The sequence below is a fragment of the Eschrichtius robustus genome, chromosome 14, assembly GCF_028021215.1.
Source record: "Eschrichtius robustus isolate mEscRob2 chromosome 14, mEscRob2.pri, whole genome shotgun sequence".
NCBI lineage: Eukaryota > Metazoa > Chordata > Mammalia > Artiodactyla > Eschrichtiidae > Eschrichtius > Eschrichtius robustus.
The window spans coordinates 20,979,155-20,991,418 of record NC_090837.1 but is presented as its reverse complement, the minus strand read 5'-3'; the positions used below and the strand labels follow the sequence as shown (position 1 = coordinate 20,991,418).

At 53.9% G+C, this 12,264-nt stretch overlaps 1 protein-coding gene across 1 annotated transcript; it reads right to left on the bottom strand.

Moving 5' to 3' along the window:
* Window positions 1-22: 22 nt before the first annotated feature.
* PLA2G3 (phospholipase A2 group III) lies at window positions 23-4,499 on the bottom strand. Its single transcript, XM_068563555.1, has 7 exons — window positions 3,986-4,499; window positions 2,834-2,966; window positions 2,444-2,578; window positions 1,842-2,149; window positions 1,091-1,220; window positions 866-982; window positions 23-236 (listed from the first exon to the last, which is right to left on the bottom strand). Exons 1-7 carry the CDS (start codon window positions 4,497-4,499, stop codon window positions 23-25), a joined length of 1,551 nt encoding a protein of 516 aa, XP_068419656.1.
* Window positions 4,500-12,264: the final 7,765 nt, after the last annotated feature.

Sequence of the window (12,264 nt, the reverse complement as noted above, 5' to 3'; positions counted from 1 at the left end):
CCCAGAAGAGCTGGAACTGAGGTCACTGGTTCCAGGATTTCTGCTGTCCTTCAGGTCTTCCGGCTCCCTGGGTCAGCTGCAGGCACCGGTCATAGAATGACATGGGGGCCTTTGGGTGCTCTGAAGTCCATGCCTGCCTGTTGTCTGTGCCTGTCCCCTGGAGCTGGAGTTGCCTCTGCTGAAGTCGCCGCAGGTGCCGAGCTGACACCTTGATGGCCCTGGGGTCTCTGGAACAGCTATGAGGAGAGAAAAGTGGGGCAGGTGGTCATAACTGCCAAGAATCCCACCCTACTCTGCAGAGAGGGTGACCAAGGCCCAGAGAGGAGCAGGGCTGGGGCCGGGAGGGTGGGGGGCTGTTACACCTAGCAGGGGGCAGAATAAACCTGGGTTGGCACCCAGAGGCCCAAGTTCTGCCACTAGCTGGCTGCAGAAACCTGGGTCAGTCTGGGCCTCAGTTTCCCTACCTGTGAAATAGGAAAAGTAACAGTTAGTTTTGAGAATCAGAATTGAAATGAAATTGTGGATTATGGGGTAAGAGTTAAGCAGGTGTTTTACTATGTGTCCTGCAGGCCTTGGCCTATGTATGTCATACACGCCACTTCCTTGGCTTCTACCTCCATTTTATAGGTAAGGAAACAGGTGTGGAGAGGTTATTCAGCTTGCAAGGTCACATAGGAAGTAAATGACAGAGTTGAGATGCAACCTACATGGGCCAACTGCAGAGCCGAACCCAGGGATGATGACAGTGGAACTCAGAGGTCCCCTGACGCCCTCCATCACCCTCTCAGCCCAGGTGCACAAAGGGAGCAGAGGCAACCCACCCCTTGGGAAGTCCCCCATCCCTCCTGGTCCTGATGTCACTCACCCTTTGCCCTCAGCACAGTCCAGTGGAGGGGCCAGTTTGAAGCAGGTCTTGCCCAGCAGCTCCCAAAGTATGTTGGCACCCACAGGTGGGCTGTGGAGCCTCAGGAAGCGTGCCAGACTGAGGGCAGAGGCAAGCTCAGGCTGGGGCAGGGCCTCGTCAGCCAGGTGTCCCTTCCCAGTGCCTGGCAACAGGCAGCCCACCCCCAAGGGTCCAAGCAGGCCTCACCGGCGCGTGCAGTTGCAGTGGAAGAGAGGTTCACGGGCATTGTTGAACAGCTGGAACTTGGTCTTCTGGGGCCCGATCTGGTGCTCACACTGGTCCAGGCGGCGGAAGCTGCGGCAGGCCTGGCGGGCACCTGGGGGCAGGTGTGGTGGTGAGAGGAGCCCTGTCCGATGCCCACTGCCATCCAGCACACATGCTCAGTCCCACACACAGTGTCCCTCCATCTCATGCCCTTTGTGCCTTCAGAGTGCTTCACACATAGGAGACGCGCACGCGTGCGCACACACACACAGAGCAGTGCTGCCATGGGGAAGCCCAGAGAGTCGAGAGTGGTCAGAAAAGGTTTCCTGGAGGCAGAGGCTGCTAAGCTGAGGCTGGAAGAGGGGAAGAGTCAGGGAGAATTCTCCAGGCAGCAAGAACAGCATGTGCAAAGGCCCAACAGTGGGAGAGAGCAAGTGGCTTTAGAAGAACCAAATGAAGTTTTTAGAACTGGAGTTTCGACTGGGGAGTAGGATCTGCAGGACCAGACTCAACAACGCCTGGGTGTTGGGACATCATGGTGGGCCTCAGTGAGGAGTGCCATGGACAAGTTTGGAGCTTACAAAAATCCCTCTGGCTGCAGCACAAGAGAGGTTGGGAGACCCCAGAAGGAGTTCAGAGCAGGAAAGGAAGCAACACAGGGACCCCCCACCCTGAACAGAGTCACGGACACCTCCTTACATCAGGAGCCCCCAAGGTTAGGTTCTGAGCTCACCTTGAGGTTTTAGGCCACGCCATGGTCCCTGGAGGCCTGAATCAGTGACCTCCAGCCGGACTATGGAGGCCACATCAGGCCCAAGGGAGGCCACAGGGGCCTGGAGGGCTGTGGCGTTGGCTTGGCTGGGGTACTTGGACTCTTTCTGCTGTGCTGGCCACTTCTGAGGGTGCTGAATCCACCGAGGCTTGCTGGGCGCTGGGTTCTGAGGACTGGGAGTCAGGGGGATGGCAAGGGAGCTCCAGGAGGCATTGTAGAAGATCCTGGGCTGGAGACGGGCGAGGGATACAGAGCCATATGTTCTACACCTGGGAGGTAGCACATGGTGGCAATTGGTAACCCAGAATCCCCCCTCCCAGAAGTCCCCAGGTTCATCTCCATGGAGATCAGGGCTCTGCCAGTCCCACCCCTCATCCCACATCCCACTGGGTCCTGCAGGGCACCCAGGGAGCGTCTGCATCCTGGACTCCACCCTGAGGAGAAGACAGGGAGGACGAGGCATCATTCCCTGGAGGACAGACATACAGAAAGGCTTCCCTCCCAGGCTTGGAGCCCGAGCTCCCCACTGGCTGGGAAGGGGCTCGAAAGGGGCAGCCACATACCCGCCCCACCAGTACCACTCCACACAGGCCTCCTGGTCCTCCAGCACGAAGCAGGGGATCGCCAGCACGTTGAAGAAGGCCACGCCCACGATGTCAGAGATGGAGTCCCGCTGGTTATGCAGACACTGCTGAAACCTGTCCCAGAGCCAGCACTCAGGTCCCTGGACCACAGAGAGCTACCTGGCTCCTCTCCCAGACCACCTGGTCACTACCAGCCAGGTGATTTGGGGTCCAAGTGTCCCCTCTCCTGTTAGGCCTCAGCTTTCCCACTGCACAGTGGACTCTGGCTGGCTGATCCTTTAGGATTCTCTGGAATCCCAGACTCTGCACCGGGTAATCCTGGCAGATAATCCCACCCCGAGCTCCCAGCCCTCCCTGCCCACCACCAACCTGGCATCACAGTTGCAGTGGGAGATGGTGTGGAGTCGGTAGTTTCGGATACCATAGTTGTACTGGAAGGGTGAGACAGTCTGTGGGCAGCGGTCGTGTTCCTGGCAGCAGAGATCGGGGCCCTGGAAGACCCCTACAGGGAGCGGAGGGGGCACCAGCTCAGCAGGGTCGTGGGCACCACATGCCGGCTATGCCCACGTGGTGTTGGGAGCAGAGACATGGTTCTCATCCCAGCCCTGATACAAATGCCCTGGGTGGCCTCAGACCTCCCCCTGTGGGACTCACAGTTCCGAAGCTTGAAGAGAACACCCAGGTATAGCCTCTGTTGGGCAACTCCAACTGCCAGGCAGCCCACCCAGGAGCCCTTGCCCACAGAAAGATCTTCCTCAGGTGAACTGGTGTCTGCCTCCAGAGTTCTCGGGCTCACACCCCAAGTGGAACTCCAAAGTTATGAATGTGTGTGGAATGGAATGGTAAACAGCAGGGTGCAATCTTGCTGGCACAATGAGGCATCGTCAGGATGCCAACCTGCTCCAACTCAAGTGCCAAGTCCTCCTCCCAGCCCTCCACGCGTACGCGCAGACAGCTGTGCCGAGAGTGCAAAAAAGCCATGCATGTTTTTCACCACCTGAGCAATGATGCCCTTTACTGAGCATCTCCCAAATGCCTGGCACTTCCCACACCCAAGCACACAGCAGCCCTGGGAAGGAGGTGTCACGTTTATTGTACAGGTGAGGAAACAGATTCAGAGAGGGGAGGTGACTCGTTCAGCTCAGAAGGGCTGAGCTGGGATTTGAACCCAGGCCTTTGGGTCTCGGCGTTCCCCTCCACTGGGCACCCTGTGCCCATAAAGTCTCCTCTTGGGTAATGGTTTTTTGGCTCAGCCGACCCTGGATCCACCCCAGCCAGCCCCCTCCCTCAGATGGTAATTAATGAGGCCTCCCAGGTGTGAGTAGGACCTTTCCCATCTATAACCACATTTAAGCATCCCATAATGAGATTTATGGTCACCCCACTTTACAGATAAGGAAATTGAGGGTCAGAGTGGCTAAGTCACTTCCTCAGGACACACAGCCTGGGAGAGTGGGTACCAGGGCTAAAGGCTGCATTTCCTCCCCCACCAGCCCCCCTGTCCACACACCGATGGCTCACCCAGCTCCGAGGAGTTCCCGGCAGAATCCCCGACTCCACACCACAGTGTGCCAGGCATGGTCCAGCCTCTCTTCACCCGCTGGTTCCCCATGCCAGGCGCTCCACTCTGCCCTGCTGCTCGCTTCTCCCTGGTCCCTGCTAGACTCTCGGCAGGCCCTCTGCAGGCCTCCCACTGACTCTTAAGGGTGGCCAGGGCTCTCTGCAGCTCAGGTCCCGGGGTGTGGATGAAGGAGTCTTGGGTGATCTCACCAGCACAGAGGGTACTGAAGGCTGTAGTGAGCTCTGGCTCATCCTGCCGGCTGCACACCTGCAGCCTCCCGTGCCCATCCCAGCGGGCATGGAAGAGGGCTAGTCCCTGGGCATCCTTGCCCAAGAAGCTAAGGGACCCCAAAGGGCTGCCAGAGATGGGTCTGGCCAAGTGGCAGGAGGTGCTGTGCAAGTGGAGGGCAGGGGAGCCCCCCAGAGCTGCCCCCAGGAAGTTCAGCACCCCGAAGAGCACCACCAGAACCCCCATTCTGCCCTGGCCCAGCCCAGTCAGACAAAGCCCCCGGGAATCCTACCCTGGTGGGCCCACGAGGCAGCTGCTCTGTAGCTGAGCGGAAGCGAGCCCAGCCGACCCAGTGCTGCGGGGCCAATGAATGGAGCTTTGGGAGGAGTAGGAAGGAGGCTGGAGTATGGGGTGATCTGGGGCTTGTAACTGAATCCACTGGCTGGGCAGGCCGCTGATTGGCTGAGGAGTACACTGGCCGGGGCCCACGCCCCCACTTGGCCTGCCTTTCTCCACGCCTTCCAGTCACCTGCCGCCAGCCCCGCCTGGATGGGGACGGTAGGAGTCAAAGCCCTGGGCCCTGGGACCAGGTGCCAGAAGGGGGATCTGTATCTCCCTGGGGAGGGAAGAGGGTCTGGGGGCTCAGAGGAGGCTCCTAGAACTGGTCATCCCCCCATCCCAGGGATGGCCGCCAAGCCCACCTCCATGAAGCTGGCAGAGAGCCATGGGCTTCTGCCAAAGCTGGGTAAAGGAGGTAAGGGCAGGGCTGGGGCTCTGTGGCCACACCCCTCCCCCGGGAGGCTCTGAGGCTTCTGGGAAAGGAAGCATCCATCCCCCAGCCACCTGGGGTGCTCCCTTCCCTGGCCACCTGGGGTGCTCCCCCTGCCCAGTCCTGGTTCTAAGAAAGGCACTCAGCATATTCAGGGGACAGTGCCCCAGGGCTCCCCACTTCCTGGGACTCCAAGCACAGGCGTGGCCCGGCAGCAGCCCTCCTGGTCTGATAGATGGTGTAGACACAGCCAGAGCAGACTTTGAAAGCGACACTGGGACTTTCCTGGTGGTGCAGTGGTTAAGAATCTGCCTGCCAATGCAGAGGACACGGGTTTGATCCCTAGTCCAGGAAGATCCCACGTGCCGTGGAGCAACTAAGCCCATGCGCCACAACTACTGAGCCTGCGCTCTAGAGGCCGCATGCTGCAACTACTGAGCCTGCGTGCTGCAGCTACTGAAGCCTGTGCACCTAGAGCCTGTGCTCCGCAACAAGAGAAGCCACCGCAATGAGAAACCTGCGCACCGCAACGAAGAGTAGCCCCCGCTCGCCGCAACTAGAGAAAGCCCGCGCGCAGCAACGAAGACCCAACGCAGCCAAAAATTAAATTAATTAATTAATTAATTTTAAAAAAAGAAAGCAACACTGGGCAGGGCTGATGCTCTGGACGTGAAGGGACTGTAGTCCCCAGAGGAGCAGAGGTGGCCTAGGGAGCTGTGTCTGCAGCCACCTCCATCCTTGGATTGCAGTCACCTGGGGGACACAGCAGGCATCATGTGTACCTCAAGAGACAGGGGTGGTCTGTCCATCAGGGAGGGGTTACACCCAGCAGATGTTCCTGTGTCTCAAAGCTGATGTATTATTCAACTTCCAACCATCTGGGGAAGCTGGGTACTTACAACTCAACTTCCCACCTCTGCCCTCCTTTTCCATATTACAGGGCCCTTTCCTGCTGGTGAACAACCCAGGGAGGCTGGGAGTTGCCACAGCAGGAACCCAACTTTCAGGGTCGGATGGACCTAGCTTGGGTCATGGCACAGTGTGACTTCAGGCTTAGAAGTCTCAACTTCTCTGAGCCTCAGTCTCCTCATCTGTAAGAATGGGCATACTCACAGCAGCCACTTCACAGGACTCTCAGCACAGGGCCTGGCATTCGAAACACTGTTACTGACGGCTCAGGACACCCCTGGGCAGGAAGCAATTTACCCAGAAGAAAGCAAGTCTCAAAGGTTTTGGGGCCACAGCCTCTGTGACAGCGAGTCCTGGTTAGGCCACTGCCTGGCTATGTGACTGCAGGTTTGTCCCTGCCTTTCTCGGAGCACGGTTTCCTCCTCTGTACAGTGAGGGGTACAGTGGAGCTGACCTTTGAGGTCTCTTCCTGCTTGGGCCTCAAAGGGAGGCAGGCTGGGGCCTGCCCGGGCCTCAGGGGAGGGTGTCACTGGGTTTTCCCTTCAGATTAACCAGTGGCCACGTCAGTGAGCCTACAGGACAGGCTCCAGAGCCCTGCCTCCCAGCGGGGTGCCCCTCAGCGGCCTCAGAAGGAAGAGGTCGGGAGCCAAACCAGCAGGACAGGACAGGGCCAGCTGAGCCCTGCAGACAGAGGGGCCGAGGCTTTTCTCTGGGTCCCCACCCGTCTGGGGTGGGACAGGGTGCACAGTGGGTGACAGTGGGGAGTGCAGGGTGGGGGTCCGTGGGAGAAGGCGTTCCCTCCTCCCTCCCTCCCTGTCAGACTGTTTATCCCTGTCTATCTCCATCCGTCCCCACAACCCTTTGTCTCCTGGCTCCTCACCCATCCCTCTCTGGCTGTTAGTCGCTTTCCCTCTCTGACTCTGATTCTCATAATTTCCTTCTGTCTCCTCCATCCCCCCTTCCATCTTTCTCTCTGTCTCTTAACTCCCCATCTTATTCTCTCTCTCCATTTCTTTCTCTGTCTTTCTCTCCTGTTTCTCTTTACAGTTTTTCACTGAAGCCCCCCTTTTATTGTCTCTCCCTCGCTCTCACTCATTCCCTCTTTCTCTGTCTCTCACATTTTTCTGTTCTTTGTTCCTGTGTGTGTGTGTGTGTGTGTGTGTCTCCCTCTCTCCTAATCTTTTCTCTTCCTCCCTTCGCTGTCCCTCTCCCCCTCCACACACTGACCCCAGGCCCAGGACCCAGCGAACCCCACTCTTTCCTGTTCACATTTTCCCAGCCATGATCTCATCTGATGCTCACAACCCCTGCCCCTCCCTGGGGAGACAGGCAGGGCGGGGCTTCTCATCCCATTGTCGAGATGGATGGAGTGAAGCCCCAGAAGAGAGGTGACTTGCCCATAGTCACATAGTGGATTGGGGAGAAGCCAGGTCAGATGTCCCCTAACCTGTGGGGAGGGCCTCCCATGGCTCTGGGAGATTCCCAGCTCCACAAGAGCCTCTCCACCTCAGGGCCTTCCTCCCCACTGCCTGGAGGGCACCCTCTCTCTGCCCAGTGGAGCTGGCCTCCTGGCCCCACCTGGAGGGTTCTCTGCAGCTCTCTGTGCCAGGAGAATGGTGCAGGCAGTGCCTACCTCCAGAGCATTCTGTATTCGTTCAAAAACAAATAGTAACTGAGAGTCTACTATGTGCCAGACACAGGGCAAGACCCTTGACAGAGAGAGGAGGGGAGGGGGCACAGAGGATGCTAGTGTCGCGGGATGGAGATGGAAGGCATCCCTGGGGGCAAGGCATCTGGCAGTTCGGAGGAGCCAGGGCCTGGGCGTCGGTTGTGTCCTCTAGGAAGCTGCCACCATGACGGAGTTAGAAGAACAAGGGATTTATGTCCATGGACATTTAAGTTGCTTCCATGTCTTGGCTATTGTAAATATTGCTGCTATGAACATTGGGGTACATGCATCTCTTTGAGTTAGAGTTCCCTCCAGATATAAGCCCACGAGTGGAATTGCTGGATCATATGGCAACTCTATTTTTAGTTTTTTAATCAACAACTTAGTAAAATATGAATAAAAGAGAGAGGGGAGAGATGGGGACTCAGAGACACTATGGAAGCCATTCTACCTAATAGAGCAACATTAGAAGCTGTGGTGGTTTGAAGATGTGCGCAGTTTCTTTGATACTCCTCCCTTCACAAGGTGGAGCCTACCACCCCGCCCCTGTGTGAGCTGTACCTAGTCACTTGCCTCTAACAAAATGTGGCAGAAGTGACATTACTTCCTAGACTAAGTCACAAAACGCATTATGGCTCCCTCCTTGTTCTCTCCTGGACCACTCTCTCTGGGGGTGTGGGTGACATGTCATGAGGACATTAATGAAGAGTCCTACATGGTGAGGAACTGAGGCCTCCTGTCAATAGCCATATGAGCGAATCACTTGGAACCAGATCCTTAAGCCCTAGTTAAGCCTTAGGATGAGTACACCCCCACCTGACCTTTTTGTTTTTTGGTAACAGTTTATTGAGATACAATTCACATGCCATATAATCCACCCATTTAAAGCATACAATTTAATGGCTTTAAGTACATTCATAGTTGTACAACCATTACCACTACCTAATTCCAAACATTTTGATCATTCCAAAAAGAGATCCTATAACCAGTAACAGTCATTCCATCTTCCTCCCTCCCCCAGGCCCAAGTAGCCACTCATCTACTCTATGTCTCTATAGAGTTGTCTATTCTGTACATTTCATATAAATGGGATCATGCAATATGTGGTTGTTTATGACTAGCTTCTTTCTCTTAGCATAATGTTTTCAAGGTTCATCTGTGTTGTAGTATGTATCAGTACTTCATTCCTTTTTATGACTGGATAATATTCCATTGTATGGATAGACCGCATTTTGTTTATCCATTCTTCAAGCTGATGGACATTTGTATTGTTTCCACTTTTTAGCTATAATGAATAATGCTTCTCTAAACATTCATGTAAAAGTTTTTCTGTGGACATATGTTTTCATTTCTCTTGGACACATACCTAGGAGTGGAATTGCTGGGTCATGTGATGACTGTAACCATTTGAGGAACTGCCAGACTGTTTCCAAAGTGGCTGCACCATTTCACATTCTCACCAGCAGTGTATGAGAATTCTGATTTCTCCACGTCCTTGCCATCCTAGTGGATGTGAAGTGATACCACATTGCAGTTTTTGTTTGCATTTCCCTGATGGCTAATGATGTTGAACATCTTTTCATGTGCTTATTGGCCATTTACATATTTTCTTTGAAGAAATTGGCAGACATTTTTCCTGTAACCTGGTGAGAACCTGAGCCAGAACCACTCAATTAAGAAGCTACTCTTGAATTTCTAACCTTCAGAAATTATGTGAGATAATAAATGTTTGTTGTTTTGAGACACTAAGTTGGGGGATATTTATTACACAGCAATACATAACTAACACAGAAGCACTCAGGAACATGTCATGAGTGACTACTATTAATGCTACTGAAAGTCCCAGCTAATGCAATAATACAAGAAAAAGAAATACAAATTTTCAAGTTTGGAAAAGAAGAAACAAAACTGTCATTGTTTGTAGATTGATTTTTCTACCTAGAAATTCCAGGTGTATCCAATACCTGGGGAAAGCAGTGTAGTGGAATATAATAAGCCCAAGCCAGACCCAGATTGGAGTCCTAGCTTTTCCCTTACTTTCTGTGTCATCCTGGGTAAGTCCTTTTGCCTCTTTTGGCCTCATTGGTTAAATGGAGATAAGAATAGTACCTATGCCATGAGGATTAATGGGAGTGTATATAAAGTGTTTAGGGACTGACATATAACAGCCTTTGACAAGTGAGATCTCCATTTAGGAGGGGATTTGAAGGCAGGAGCCAGGCAGAATTGCAATGTGATTGATTTGATGCCCAGTTCTTAAGCTGCAGAATGTGGGCTCTTTCCATTCCCCCAACTGACTCCAACCTGCTAGTAGGGTCCTAAGAGCCTCAGCAGATCCTTATCCACACCCTGGGTTCAACCCCTGGCTCCACTTCCCCTCACTGGGCAGCTTTGGGCAAATCACTTACCTTGGCTGAATACCCATGACATCATCTACTGATTGGAATGCTCATGCATCTCTACTTACTCACCTTTCTTACTTCTCAGGGGGTGTGGTGAGGATCGGAGAATGGAAAATGAGCTCACTGAGGGGAAAACCTCACAATAGGCTGCAAATAGCCCAAATGAGTCCTTCATGCAGCATGAGACCCCATCTCCAGAACTGTAGGGAAACCCAACAGCAACAAGGGGACAGAATGGGCCCTGAAAGCCCTGTCTAGCTAGACATGGGGGCCACAACAGGCCTTGGGGTATGAGAGAATGATGCTGAGTGCAAGATTCACACCCTTCCCGTTCAGAATGTATTTGACATTTACATTCTCACCAAGCCCAAGTGGTAGAATTGCCTAATAAAATGTAGATGCCTAAATATGAATTTCAGAAATCAGGGAATCATTTTTAGTGTAAGTATGTGCCCCAGACACTGCAGTTATTTTTTTTGGTTATCTGACATTCTAATTTAACTGGGAGTCTTGTGTTTTTACTCACTATACCCTACCCAGCAGTGGGGTGAGGAGAAGCAGGGCAGCAACTCTTCACCCCACTTCACACTGGAGACACAGGGAGGCTCTGCTGATTACCCACCCTTCCATCCCACCCAGGGCTCTTTGGCTGAGGTTGAAACCTGGGTTGTTTGTTGGCTCTAACTCAGAGAACTTAGCTCACATCCCCTCCTTCCTTTTTGGGGCTGGTCTGGCCCTTGGGGCCTGGGGAGGCCCTGGGAGTCTAACTCACTCAACAGGATGAAGAGGGCAGGTCAAGAGGCCCAGAGGGAGGTCTGACAGAAGAATTTGGCCCCTGGTAGACTAAGTAATAAATCTCCATTTCTCCAGCCAAGAACCCAAGTTCTCAAGTACTGTTATTTATTTATTTATTTATTCATTCATTCATTCATTCATTCATTTATTTATTTATTTAAAATTTTTGGCTGCATTTGGTCTCTGTTGCTGCATGCGGGCTTTCTCTAGCTGCGGTGAGCAGGGGCTGCTCTTTGTTGAGGTGCGTGGGCTTCTCATTGTGGTGGCTTCTCTTGTTGCAGAGCACGGGCTCTAGGCGTGCGGGCTTCAGCAGTTGTGGCACGCGGGCTCAGTAGTTGTGGCTCGCAGGCTCTAGAGCGCAGGCTCAGTAGTTGTGGCGCACGGGCTTAGTTGCTTCACAGCATGTGGGATCCTCCCGGACCAGGGCTCGAACCCGTGTGCCCTGCATTGGCAGGCGGGCTCCTGACCACTGCGCCACCAGGGAAGCCCTCAAGCACTGTTTTATATGTGAATTTGCCCAAGGACAGCAGCAGAGGGGAGTTAGAGCTAGGACCAGACCTTGAGCTTCTTGACACCCAGGCTCTCCTTGTTGGTCTGGGATCTGGATGAGAGGGCCCAGGGAGGAGCCCTCTCACGCCCAGACCAGAGAGATGGGAGCAGAAAGGCCTGTGGGACAGCAGGGAGGGCCCTCCCAGAAGCTCCCCCGATTTTGGTCCCTCCTCTGCTATCACCTAGTGGGCATCTAAAGCCAGCGCCTCCTAGGGAAACTCCTCAACAAGGAAGGATGTCTTTGTGCCTTTCCCGTCCCTTCTGGTACCTGCCTGGTCACATTCACTGTGTGACGCTGAAAAGCCCTTTGCCTCTCTGGCTTTCATTTTCTCTCTTAGAATAAGGATTCTCCAAATGGCAACAGGCCTAATCTTTCTAAAACACAAGCCTGGAATTCCCCGGGCAAGGGGTTGGGGTGGGTCTCCATTATTAGGACTTGGCGCTTTCACTGCCCAGGCCCGGGTTCAATCCCTAGTTGGGGAACTAAGATCCCAAAAGGGCACGGCCAAAAAAAGAAACCGCACACAACCACACACAAGCCTGGCCAGGTCAGTCCCCTGACCCTCTCTGGCTTTCAGGTTGAAGCTTGTCATGACCTGCAGAATCTGGGCCTGGCTGACCTCACTAGATCCCCACTTCTCTGCTCCAGCCACACAGGACTACTTTCATTTCTTCAATCACCAGGCCCTCTTAGGGCCTTTGCACACGCTGTTCCCTTTACCTAAAATACTTCCCTCTTCTTCACCTGGGCTTGTTCCTACTCATCTTTCAAGTGTTGGTTTAATCACCTCCTCCAGGAAGCCCTCCTCCCTGACTCCCACAACCCAGGATGGGCTCACGGCAGGGAGGGGATGTGCTGCTGGAGTCTGGGGCACCCAAACACTGCTCAACATGCCACAGCAGCACCCCCATTCAGGA